Raw genomic sequence first — 13714 nt, 5'->3', positions numbered from 1 at the left:
AACCTTGTGGTAATCGCACAGATCTATATATTTTTTGCTTGCTCTAAAAATGAATACTGGTTAAAATTTTAAACCCTGGAAGTGAGTCTTTTCAATGCAGTTTAATTCCTTTCTCATTCAAAGACTGTGCCTTCCATTGTGTTTTAAGTGCTAATGAAAACCCTGTCAAGTAAGCACATCAAGGGACGTGACCCTTGGAACAAATTATGCCCACAGCATTGGGTAACAAATTTTGGAAATCTGGGTACAGCTATATCAAAATATGAACGTCATATTGAATCTGTAAGATCTTGCTAGCCCCAGATGGCTTTATGTGATCTGAAATCACTCACGTCCCCATCTCTGAAGAATAAAACTTAAAATAGACTGGGCATGTGCCACCTCCTCCCACTCAGTCTAACAAACGGTAATAGATCATACTGCGTCATCAACATCCCTGGGCTATAACGATACTCATTATGGGAGATGACCACCCCCCACTCCCGCTCCCCAGCCAAGTAATGGCAAAAATAATTCTCTTTTTCTTACCCGTGATTTCCAGTTTGGTTTTTAACCTCAGTGAAAATTAAATACCCCTTAAACCTCACCAGCGAAGAGTTTGTAAAACTAGTTGTTTGGGGAATTTGTCTGTGTGTTGGTTGTTTGTTTGGTTGGTTCATTGGTTGGGGTAGGAAAATGAGAGGAAATGAAAATATGTACATATAAAATATGCCTAGATGCATAAATAAAACACCTATCACACAGCCCCTCAAAGCCCTTTCTACTATTTCTTTTTCAACTCCAAACATCAGTATAACCCAATTAAATTTAATTAAGGAATCTCAAAAATTGGAGTATTTTGGAATTTGGACCGCGATAAAAGAAATTGCTACACAAATATATGAAAGGAGAGTATCCTACAAACTGTCAGCCAAATAAGCCCCGAAGGCCAACAGCAAGGATTTAATAAGCCTCATCTGTGGAGTTCAGCTGACAGGAACAGAGAGCAGTTCAGTGTTTAGAAGTTCACAAAAATTAAAAGTGGGAAAACCATGTAAGTCCAAGATTATCCTCCCCAGATCAGGCCAAGCTCCACCCTCTGACGGGGGTGAGGAGTGTAGTAGTCAAGGAACAGAATTGTCCTCCCTGATGTCAGCATAAAGATGTATGTTTCTGTACTGCTAGTTTCTGTAGGAATACATTTGTCTATACCTTTTGGGAATCTGTTTCAATTTTCAGGGATTTGATTCTCTAAGTTTATCATCTCCCAGTTAGAGCAACCCTTTCAGAGTACTCCTCTTAGTCTTGCTTTCCGTGCACCTGAATTCTTCGTCCTTTGACGCGCACAGAGCTTGGCACAGTGCCATTCAGTATGCGTTTGGTAAATAATTCATGATTTCATACACTTCAAGCCTGTCTGCTCTTAGCCTTTCTCTCTCCAGATTTGAGTCTTGATCTTTCAGTTCATCCTCTCATGACAGCCAAATTTCCAAGTTCACATTCAGTGATATTGAATACAGAGGTCATAGAAGGTGATCCCAAATCATAGGCCTGCCACACACCAGACCAAATTCTAGGCATTTAAGAAATTGATTTCGCCAAAACACAAAGAAAAATATAAAGCGGAGGTACCCCTTGATTCATCTTCAGTCCAAATATTCTGGAGATGAAAGAAATGTTCCTGTGCCATCATCCTTTGACCTGCCGCGGTCTTAAAAGTCTTTTTAAAAACCTTCTTTAAGGTCTTTATGCCACCAAAAATAATAAAGGGACTTATTGACATGGAATTCCCCTTGTTTGGACATGCTGGTTTCCTTGGAGAACTCACCAAAACGTAGATGACTTTAGAGGCATTCAGGGAAAGTTGAGATGAATCTGGGGCTTCCCTGGTGGTGCAGTGGTTGAGAATCCGCCTGCCAATGCAGGCGACAAGGGTTCGAGCCCTGGTCCCAGAAGATCCCACATGCCGCAGAGAAACTAAGCCCATGCGCCACAACTACTGAGCCTGTGCTCTAGAGCTGGCGAGCCACAACTACTGAGCCCGCGTGCTGCAACTACTGAAGCCCGCGTGCCTAGAACCTGTGCTCTGCAACAAGAGAAGCCACCTCAATGAGAAGCCCACGCACCACAACAAATACCTGATGCAGCCAAAAATAAATAAAATAAATAAATTTATTTTAAAAAAATGAATCTGTAACTTTTATAGATGTTAAGGATTAATCAAAGTACATCATAAAGTCGAGCCTTAATATTAACCTCCTGCCAATGAATTAGCTCATCTAAAGGCAGTTTATTAAGTTGGGTTTATAAACTGTCTTTAGATGAGTTCACTCTTTGCCAGGAAAATTATTGTGTGTGTGTGTGCATGTGTGTGCGTGCACACAGGAGCACTAAGAGGACATGCTGGTTATCACAGATCTTGCTAACTTTAACATACATTCTGAGTTTCACAAGGTCTGAATAAAGGAGAACTAGGAAAAGACTAAATTGTAAACTAATTTTAAAGTAATGCCATGTGGTTGTTTTCAAAGTAGCAAGGGAAGCAGGAGTTGAACCATATGTTCTTTATCAGTGTCTGACACTTTTTAAATGCATTATTTCATCAGATACTTACTACAACCTAGGCATAGAATAACCACCTCATCCTAGATTGTCCAGGACTGTCCCAGGTTTAAAACTGAACCCTGCCTCAGTCCCAGGCAAACCAGGACAGTTGGTCACTTTAGCCAAGTAAAGCAATCAAAGGTGTTCTGAGACCAATTTCCAGCATGGGGAGAACCACCAACAACACCACCACCAAGCAATTCTACACCAGTTGGGTGTCCTACAATTTCACTTAACTCTGACGCGATCTACCCGTAAATAGTATCAGATCCCACAGGTTAAGGGGTGAGTCCTGCAAGACTGCCTCCCCCCAACACCACTTCACATGCCAATCACAAGTCCAGGTTGTCACCTGTGTTTCTGACAGAACTGCCGTAGATAGGAGGTTCCAACAACTCCCTTCTTGGATTCCATTATTTTGGTAGAGTGGCTCACCTAACTCAGAGAAACAGTTTACTCACTAGGTAACTGGTTTATTATAAAAGGATGTAACTCAGGAACAGCCAGATGGAAGAGATGCATGGGGCAAGGTATGGGGAAAAGGAGAGGAAGCTTCCAGGCGCTCTCCAGGTGCACCATTCTCCCCAAATCGCCCTGTGTTCACCAACCTGGAAGCTCTCCAAACCCTGTCCTTTTGGGTTTTTAATGGAGGCCTCATAATCATAATTGATTAAATCATTGGCCATTGGCGTTTGAGCTCAATCTCCAGCCCGGGTCAGGAGGTGGGACTGAAAGTTCCAATCCTCTAATCACCAGGTTGGTTCTCCTGGCAACCAGCCTATTCTTCGGTGCGGCCAAAGTCACGTCATTAACATAACAAAAGTCACCTTGATCTCTCTCACCACAGGCAATCCCAAGAGTTTTAGGAGCTCTGTGTTAGAAAAGGGAATGGAGGCCAAAATTCTTTATTATAAATCACAGTATCACAGGCAGATAATCTTTTCCATATTTTACCGAAGAGGAGGCTGAATCACTCAATCAAAGTCACACATCAGTTGTAAGTGGTGCATTCAGTATTAGAACCCCAGTCTTCTAACTGCTTTTATATATTTTCCAAGAAACAAAACTGTAATTAGCACAGTGTGTAAAACTACTGTGAGAATTTTATTGACTTTTATTTTTTCTAGAAGCTTAACCGTTCCTTTTGTGACACCATAATTTTGCTCTCCAGCTCCCCTCTTAACAGATAATACAGAGAAAAAACTCAGTCCAGTTTATCAGACTTATTACAGACTCTGTTAACTGAGTGTGAATTGATGAAAATAATTTTAATGCTTTCCAAGTCAGTTATTTCTAATGCAACTATGAAAATAAGCAGCGGCCTATGCATCTGCACTCTAAAAGAAATGTAACATACACTGCCTCCCCTGTCTTTTCCCATTTGTCTTAGAGGATTTTTTTTTTTTTTTTCTGTTTGTGGGAGTAAGCAAGTATCAGGGGGGTGGAAATGTAAAACTGGACAACAAAATTATTAGACTGGCTTTCTCTCCGCATATTACATTTTGTCATTTCTTCTCAATACACAGAGGAGTGAATGTGTGTCCAAACAAACCTCTCCCGTTACTGTTCTGTCTGTGCTGAGCAAAATTGAATCCATATGTCTTTAAAATGCCTTTTCATTTCTAGGGCTTCTTTCAAAATACTGATCTTGGTGCAAATGTGGCCCTCTAGACTACTAATGCTCAATTGCTCTTCCCCAACAGGCATCACAGTTGATAGGCATGGATTCATTTACTTTGTGGATGGGACTATGATTCGGAGAATTGATGAGAATGCTGTGATCACAACTGTAATCGGCTCAAACGGTCTGACTTCCACGCAGCCACTGAGCTGTGACTCGGGAATGGACATCACTCAGGTAGGCACCAGTGGTTTTCAAGCGCTATCACCATTTGGCATCATGGAAATGGATAACAATTTTCTCATACAGAAATTAGGTAGAAAGGAAGCCTGGCGTATCCATTATAACACCAGATAGCAGAAGTTTCTCTTTATGTAAGTTACTTTTCTCCTCCTCAGAAAAACTCAGTTGAGAGAAAAGAGTAAACTAGGATGGGAGTAACACTGGGTGGGATGTTGGCGTGAACATTAAAGTCTCTCAGATTTGCATCAATTAGAGGGTAAGGCCAATTTCACTTGTTGACTATGGTCCAAGATATGTAATTTTATTATTTTTGAATAGTACAATAACTCACATTTGGAAGAGTACTGACGACTAAAGTCTGGAAATCTTTTTTAATGAATATATGAGCATGACTTATTATTCATGTCTATGTAAATAGCTATTTCTAGGGCGGTTTTTTGTTTGTTTTTGTGGGTTTTTTTTTTTTTTGAAGTAAAAGCAACATTCCCTCTGAGATGTATTTTACATGTATTTAGGAAAGCCTTTTGCCAATGAGAATAAAAGGGAAAATTCAGTGTAGTTCTGAGTTCAAAATTCTGAGTTCAAAATTCTGATTTTACCAGAATTATGCAAAATCAAGATTAGGCATGTAGAGATTACAGAGCATAGAGCACAGTCCCAGCACCTTGTGGATGACTTTCTTAGTTTGCAGACACAAGCAGTTGGTATGTTCAGTGAGGGAAACAGACTAGACAGTCATCAAAGGGACTTACAAACTAACATTCCATGAATCTGTGACTCTGATGACGTAGATTATTTGTCTTTTCAAATGAATCACAGTAGAAGTTGAGAGTTTTAGAATTGGTTAGTGTATCAGAGAGGATGGTTTTGACTGCAAGTAGTAAGACACTTAACTAAAAGTGATTTGAACAATAAGGCTTCATTAATTCACATAGTGAGATGGCCAGAAGTAGGCAAAGATGCCGGCAGATTTCCTTCTGGTGTCGCATTGGCCAGAAGTGAGTCACTGGCAAAGGGGAAATGGGATCTCCAAAATGGATTCAGACCCTCTGGAACTGGGTCAACCTCCCTGAGCAGATTGCTACCTAATTCTAGAACCCGAATCAGGGTTCTCTTAGCAAGGAATGAAGGATTGCTCTTCAGTAGGCAACCAGCAATATTCTCCACAGTTAGGGTGCCCCTGCCTCACCCCAGAACCTCAGAAAATAGTCAAATAGAGACAACTACAAAAATAAAATAGGAATTGGAAGGCCTGGAAAACTGACAAAATGAATGAACCCTCTTTAAGAGAGATAAGAGTGGATCCGGCTATCAAGTCCTAGAGCAACCTAACTTTCCACGATGCAAAGTCCTGCGGGAGGCAAGCAAAAGCAGCATTATTTATGGTAGTGAGGAAGGGCGTGAATGTGTTTATATGGAGGAGGGGGACGAAAGAGAGAAGATGCACATATATGATTCACTTGTGGGATAGTTTTAACTTAAAATAGAACACTTAGTATTGCAGTCAGTCAGCTCTAAACAATTTATCTGTTTCTGTGTGGAAAGTTATGCTGAAAAGAGAATTCTTTGTCTAAATAGAGCAAACATAGGATCCTCATCACTGTGAGAAGGGTTCTTTTTCACACGACACCTCGCAAGCCATAATTGCCACCGTAAAAGCTACCTCATCCCTTTCAGGTTGGCATGTAGAGTGCAGCCCACTGAACAGGAGACAGAGTCACAGTTTCTCTATGGCATTTCATTCCAAGCCTCAGTTTCCCTGACAGTAGCCCCCTTCCCTTTTCCTTACACAACATCAGCTTGAGAAAAACAGTCGTTTTTTTGGGGGGCAGTGGGGAGGAGATGGAGAGTTAAGTGGGGTGGGTCAGGGTACATGTTAGAAACCAGCAGGACAGCCTGGGAGAGAAATCAGGCTTCATGTCCAAATTATCTGGCTTCTCTCTCCGCTGCTGTCCATCACTTCGTGTTGTGTGCTTCAATCACCCTAAAGAGTATCTAGCATTTGTCCTCTTAGGCCGGCACAGGACAATGAGGCTGGACTGATGTCTACTTCAGTGTCCAGAGTATGACCTTCCACTTTTATTAGGAGCCTGCTTCTCGTGGCCCCAATCCTTCAGACTGGAACTTCTTCTGCTGGTCCAAATCCCCTTCCCTACCCTCCTTACACCTCACCTCTTCCACGGGACCCTTCCCTAATGCTTCTAATCCTCTCTGTGGTCTCATTCCCTTCCTGGAATTTAATATCACAATGTTTAATATATAATCCGCTCTCTGTCGCCAAACTATGTATCCAACGAGTTTCCCACTGTACCCTCTTTGGACATGCATAGTAAGTGCTCAGCAGGCATAGTTAACATATATACCAATATGAAAAAGACACTATGGTACAAAGAATATGAAGGAGTTAAGTGCGGACAATGTGGTGAAGGACCTTATAAGCATGATGGAGTTCCAGTTTTATCCAGTGGACATTGGGGAGCCAATGAGAGCATTAAGCAGGAAAATGCATTTTTAAAATAGCCTTAAACATGGAAATTCATTTTTAAAGGAGCATTCTAGCTGTAGTATAGAGAATCAAGTGGAGGGAAACAGTATTAGAGGCAGGGAGACCACTTAAGAGGCAGTCAAAGCAATATAGGTGTGACAGGGACAAAACATCAATAAATAAATGATTAGTCCCTTTTCAAGAAACTTCAGTGCAAATTAAATTGCTTTCCAATTTTTTTTTGGCTGTTCAGGTGATATTTCTTTGAGATACAACTCCGTGATGACCCTGACCGTGAAGCTGCTCAGTTTCATGCAGGTTACATAGGCACGCAATGATAACGGCCAAACCTAAAGTATCAGCAGTGTGGATTAAGAAAGCTAGACAGATTAGTGAAATGTTGGAGCTACAATCAAAGAACTTGCTGACTGACAGTTTTGGAATTAAGGAAGTATGTGTATAGTGGTACCATTCACTGAGATAAGAAATACAAGAAGAGGAGAAGCAGGTTTGGGTGAGGGTTGGGTGAGGGGTTAATCTGGGGGCAAACTGAGTTTGAGGTACCATTGTGTGTTCAGGTAAATACATCTGGCAGGCAATTGGATATCAAGGCCTAAAATGGAGATGAGATTTGGGATTATCAGTTTTATCCCATGGTAATGGCAAATAGGGAAGTGGGTGAGATCTTCCAGGGAAGGTACATAAGCAGAAAAAAAGAGAAGGCTTCAGACCAAACTCCAACGATAACAATATTCAAGAGAAGGATGAGGAATGGGAACCCACAAAAAGGAGACTGAGATGAAGAGACCTGACAAGTAGGAAGAAAACCAGGAATGCATGTGGTCCAAAAACGCAAGAGAAGCAAGCTTTTCAAAAGGAAGGGAACGGTTAATATCAAATGCTGCTTAGAGGTCACGTAAAATAAGGTGTGTTTTTGTTGTTGTTGTTGTTTTAAGAAGCCACTTGGTTGGACAGCATTCGTGACTCTGATAAGAGTGCCTTTGGTACAGTGCAATTTAATTGGAGTTGGACTGCAGTGGTAGAGTGGGAGGTGAGGAAATGAAGACAGTGAAAATAGATCACTCTTTTGAGATGTTTGGCTGGGAAGGGGGAGGATCTGGCATTGAAGCAAATCAGCACCCAGGTGCGGCACAGGTGGACAAAACCTGGAAGACACCAAAGGAAATGCTCTGGGTCAAAGTGTGTACCGCGAGGAAGCCAGCGTGTGGCACAGCTTCCCAGATGCTCAGCCTCTATGGACAGAGTTTCCACTGTCTGTTTAGACAATGGTGGCAGATTGGGGACTTAGGTTTCCCATGACTTTACTTAAGAACATGGGCTGTCTTGAGCTGGAAGGGAGAAAGCTGAGTAGGGAGCTTCATAACACCTTCCAAGAGGAAAGCCCCAGTTGTTTATAGTAGTACTTACAGTGATCCAGCTGAGCTTACACAGTGCTCAGTTTTATATTTCAGTAAATCAAAATATATTGATGGGTGAGGGTAGAGACAAATGTCTAAATGAGAGCACACAGATTCTGCTGACAGGCACAGGCAAGAGAAAAAATAGAGGCCTGTGCTGCAGCATGAAGATTTGAATCAGACCTTATGAAGAGCTTACTGATTCTAAGACAATGTGGCAGTATCATACATTATCAAAAGATCTGATAGAATCCCCACATTTTGAAACTTTTAAAGCAAATGTGGATAGCAGTAATCTATGAATGCTTGGAATACAGGCCTCTCTGGAATCAGGAAGATGGATCAACTGTTTTCTCAGGGTCCCTTACAACATCATGAAGGTTTCTCTATAGAAATATAACCCAACTGCTAAAGTTCCTTGTTACTCTCCCTGCATTTCAAAACCAAAAGGTCCTGGGCATTCCCTGGCTGTCCAGTGGTTAGAACTCGGCGCTTCCACTGCCTGGGAGGTCTGGGTTCGATCCCTGGTCGGGAAACTAAGATCCCACAAAAAAAATAAAAATAAAAAGTCCCCAACATGGGAAGGCCCATTAATGCTAGCATAGTATAATACCTTTGGAAGCTGGGACGTGATGCCTTTGTTTTCTGTTCTTTTCTGAGGCAAACCTGAGCCCCTGGGAAGAATCAATCCTGAAAAGCGTGCCCTAATCCTCAGCAGATTATGAATACTCTCCTTCTGTTAATTCTAATAATAACTGCTACTACTTATTGAGAGCTTACTATGTGCCAGGAACTATGCTAAACATCTTACTCACACTGTTCCATTTTATCTCCACTACCCAACCACCCTTGAGAGAAGAAACCACCCTCCCCATCTACAGAGAAGAAAACTGGTAGTCAGAAGGATTATGTATTGTGCTATGACCGTAGAGTTATTAAGTGATACAACCAAGAGTTGAGCAAAAACTTTCTGACTCCCAGTGTGCAGTTTTCCCACTTCTGCATTTTCAATGACAACTGGAGATGACCAAATATAATTGTATTTAGTGGGTGACAAATGTCATTTGGTTGAGGAATATGCTGTTTATTCACAGAATGTGTGTTTAGTGGCACTTAGGAAAGAGTTTAGTAAAATCTAATCATCTCAAGAAATGAAATTTGCTTTGACAATAAAATCAGCCATTTGTTCAAAATCAATATCTTTTTTTGATTTACTGAAATGTGAAACTGAACTCTCGGTATAAACTCTGAAGCATAACTGCCCATTGTAAGCACTGCTATAAACAACCAGGCCTTTCACTTCAGGAGATGAGTTGATTATGAAGAGATTGGGCTCTTTATTTCCATTGCTGCTTTTGAATCATCTTGCTCTGGTAACTCACTTCCATCTCGTGCCTGACTAGAATGGAATTGGGAGTTAGACCAAGTCTCTTGGTGTGCTAGCAAATCTGAGAGTTGATTTACTCCTTGGAGCCAGCCTAATGCTCTCCCCAATATCAGCCCAATAGCAGATACACAAGCAACATGGACCTCTTGTATGCAGATAATCCTGTTGACCCACTGTCCATAATGTGCACACTTTGAGGTGTTTGTCTGAGTATCCAATACTACCCTTCCCAGCCTCGTGTCACCTATGGACTTGATGAATGCCTTCTATGTCTTCATCCATGATAAAATTGACGGATAGATAGGCCAAGATGAAATTGTGGCACCACTAGTGTAGTCATCTCTTACATTGTGAATCCATCTGTTTGAACTATCACCTATGGGTTGTGATTCACAGTGGATCAGGAAAGCAATATGATGGCCTATGACCAGCTTTCAAGAAAAATGAAATAGAACAACAAAAAAAATCAGAGTGCATCATATGTGGTAAGGGTAAATAAGTATTATTTCATGAAACTTTTATTTCAATTGTATATCCTGAATAATGGTCTAAAATATAATTCTTACTGAGGGTCACAGTCAAAACAAGCTTGAAAGCCACTACACTCACCTATACTTTCCCTAACTAATCCACAAAGGTATCATGAGAAACCTTACCAAGTTGGTAACTCTGTTTAAAAGAAAATAAGAATACCTTGACATAATTTGTTTCCAGCCATAGTATCTATAAACACCATTTCCTCATCTAAGAACTAAAAAACAACTGTTTAATAACCCATTCCAAGACCTTTCCTAAATCAACATCAGGTTCCCTCCTTACAGTTTGTGGGGCACATCTTCGGATTCTTCTTGAGGTCAGGCCTATGTTTAACCACCTCTAATCGTCCAACACATCTTCTACTGCCCAGTATTTCTCAGTAATTGTAAAAATTGGTTCTAAAAACTCGTTTGCAATTCTCTCTAAGAGGTAATTCTTTCTGTCCAGGAAACTTGAACTCAGTTTAAAGAAGTTTGGTGCTATTTTACAGTCCCTTCACCCATCTTGGACTTGAGTAACTTTTACTCAGTGTTCTTTGTGGTCATTCTGTTTAACAAAGGAAACAAAACTTTCCTCTCTCTCATCCATCTGCATTATACCACCTGCCCCAGGCCGCGGACCTTTGCCTTCACTGATAGTCTTCAGGTCTCTACGTGCCTGAAGAAAAGCTCTTTTCTATTGTTCTTTAAATTTTTTGCAAGTCTCAGATACCCTAACCACAACTGGATAGAAGGAGAAATATAAGCCTCCTCTTTGAAATCTACATGTCAATTCAATTTTATACAAGTGGATTCAGCATTTCCTGTTGTTTTGAAAAACTACATATAATAACATTCATGCATGAAAAGTTACAGCAATCCAGGGAGAACAAAGAAAAGAAACAATAGTTTTAGTACAGAAAAGGCGCCTTCTCTTCCCCTTTTTAAACTCTTGCCTAATGTGCCTCATCATCTCTTCCTCTCTCCCCTGCCAACATTTTCATTTCTACAGAATGTCCTCCATCACCCTGAGTGATACGGATGATACTGAAACTCAAGTTCTTCAGGGGTTACTTGCCTTTCTTTGTGCACTTCCGTCACTCTCCCATGTGCACACTAAAAGAGAACAGAATTAGATCTTTGGAATGAAGGCCATTACAAGTGAAATTCCCTGCAGGGACAGACTTCTGAATTTTGTGAAGCTCTGTAGGGAATCAAGAAAATATGAATTATAATAAGTTTGCTTGAATAAAGGGGTTTCCCGGGGAGAAAAAAAAAAAAAAAAGAAAGTTTATTTTAAAAGTTCTTGGCAGCAGAGATGAAAATCTCACCCCCTCCACCCCCTCCACCACACCCTCCCAATGCCTCAGTGACTGTGGAACCTATCTCACTGTCACAGCAAAGAAACGGTCTGTGGCCACACTCCAGATAACTCAGACCAAGGGATGTGCGGTGGAAGGAAGGAGTGACTTGCTGGTAAATGGCAAGACAGGGAAGATGTAAGCAAGTTATCTGAAATATCTGTAAACACCTCTATCAGGAGCCAGCAATGGCAGTGGGCAGCAGGGACAGCTAGGTGGGAGTAAAAGAGAGGTGACAAAAAGGATAAGAGAAGTTTAGGGAGTGGAGAATGGCTCAAAGAGCAGATTAATGAGGCCCAGGAAGTAGTAAAATGAAACCAAAAAAGTTATTTGACAGCCCTTGTGCCAACCATTTACTTCATCCTATTTGGCTGGTTAGTTTAAACAACTAAATCAACCACATTTTTTTTTTTTTTTTGGCCTCGCCTTGCAGCACGGGGGATCTTAGCTCCCCAACCAGGGATCGAACCCACACGCCCTGCAGTGGAAGTGCAGAGTCTTAATCACTGGACTACCAGGGAAGTCCCTGAATCAACCACTTCTATAGTGACCACCAAATAATGAATTGGATGGTATTAAAACATATCAGGAGAAAGAAAATCTGGCACATACAGCCAATGGAATATTATATAGCCTTTAAAAAGAACGAAACCTTGTCACATCCTACAACATGGATGAAACTTGAGGAAATGCAAAGTGAGATAGACCAGTCACAAAAAGACATATACTGTATGAGTCCACTCATATGCAGTATCTAAAGTAGTCAAAATCATAGAAACAGAAAGTAGCAAGGTAGATACCAAGGGGAATGGAGAGAGGGAATTAATGTTTAATGGGTATAGAGTGTCATTACTGCAAGATGAAAAAGCTCTAGAGATCTGTTGCCCAACAATGTGAATATACTTAACACAACTGAACTGCACACTTAAACAAGGTTAAGATGGTAAAAATGTTATGTGTGGCTTTTTTTTTTTTTTACAATAATAATGATAAACTCATACCGACCAAACCTCCAATGGATTTTCTCACTTTCTTTCCCTATTCTCATGCCTGGACAGCATCAGTAGTGCAGCAGTCTTGCTGCTCGGCAGCTGGTTGTTGCAGCAGTCCAGATATAAGCATCCTAAGGCAGGAATGTTCTGCTCTATTCATTTGAGCCACGTGCACTCTGTCAACCCACATCAGTCACAGCCAGTCCCTCCCGCGGATCCAAAGGCTCATGAACGTAAAAATGGGGGAGGGGGAAGTGCTACTCTCTAAGGTAAAGAGGAAGCTTAGTCTACACCAACCGTGGCAGGAAGGCGCTGCTAACTTAGCCATGCTCTTCTCAAAGAGCTCAAAATATCGATAACCTTAAATGTGAAAGTACTTAAATTAGAGAGTGATGACAATTGACTAAAAATGAGCAAACTTCCTGTCAGACACGTTTATAAGCCTGGAACAATTATTCACTTCTTCAGGAGTACTAAGGCATATTTTAGTTCTCTGGACAATTTCCTAATCACCCACTTCCCTTTGACTAAAGTAGCATGTCTAGTAGAAAGAACATAGCCAGTCCTGGGTGTGAGTCCAGATTCTGCCATTTATTAGCAGTGCAACCTCAGGCAAGTTACTTAAAGTCTCTGTGTCTGAGCTTCCTCAACAATAGAAAGTGGGATAAAAGCCCATACTGTCTCCTAAGGCTATTGTGATAAACAAGAAAACAAATATGAAAGACCTTTGTATTCTGAAAAGCACCTGCAACTGTAAATTGTTGGTGTTAATCAGAAGTGAAGAGAGAGGTCATATGGCATTACATGTAACCTTAGCTTTTGTTTTCCTTTGCCCCACCAGTTAGGTGAGTGGCATGTGGAAAGAAGGTTTCACAAACCTTCAGCTATATAGCAATCAAATTATACTGTCACACAGCATGAGATGGCAGTTAATGTTGTTCAGACTCTGATTTGACAACAGCACCAAGAACCATAAAGAAAGTTGACTTTAGGAGTCCCTAGTGACTCTCCACATTACTCACCTGTAAAGGAGTGATCCATTAGCGTTTATGGCTGAAAATTACAAAATAGCACTAAATAAACAATGCTTCTAGTTGCCATATCTAGAT

At 41.0% G+C, this 13714-nt stretch overlaps 1 protein-coding gene across 3 annotated transcripts in view; it reads left to right on the top strand.

Moving 5' to 3' along the window:
- The window catches only part of TENM1 (teneurin transmembrane protein 1), a 557972-nt gene that overhangs the window by 482372 nt on the left and 61886 nt on the right, over positions 1-13714 (top strand). For all 3 annotated transcript variants that reach the window (XM_059911842.1, XM_059911841.1, XM_059911840.1), the window contains one exon: positions 4287-4441. In XM_059911842.1, coding sequence (XP_059767825.1) covers positions 4287-4441 — 155 coding nt within the window. The remainder of the gene's footprint in view (positions 1-4286; positions 4442-13714) is intronic.

Source organism: Balaenoptera ricei, chromosome X (genome assembly GCF_028023285.1).
Source record: "Balaenoptera ricei isolate mBalRic1 chromosome X, mBalRic1.hap2, whole genome shotgun sequence".
NCBI lineage: Eukaryota > Metazoa > Chordata > Mammalia > Artiodactyla > Balaenopteridae > Balaenoptera > Balaenoptera ricei.
The sequence above is the reverse complement of the archived record's forward strand: the minus strand, read 5'-3'. Positions and strand labels throughout refer to the sequence as shown.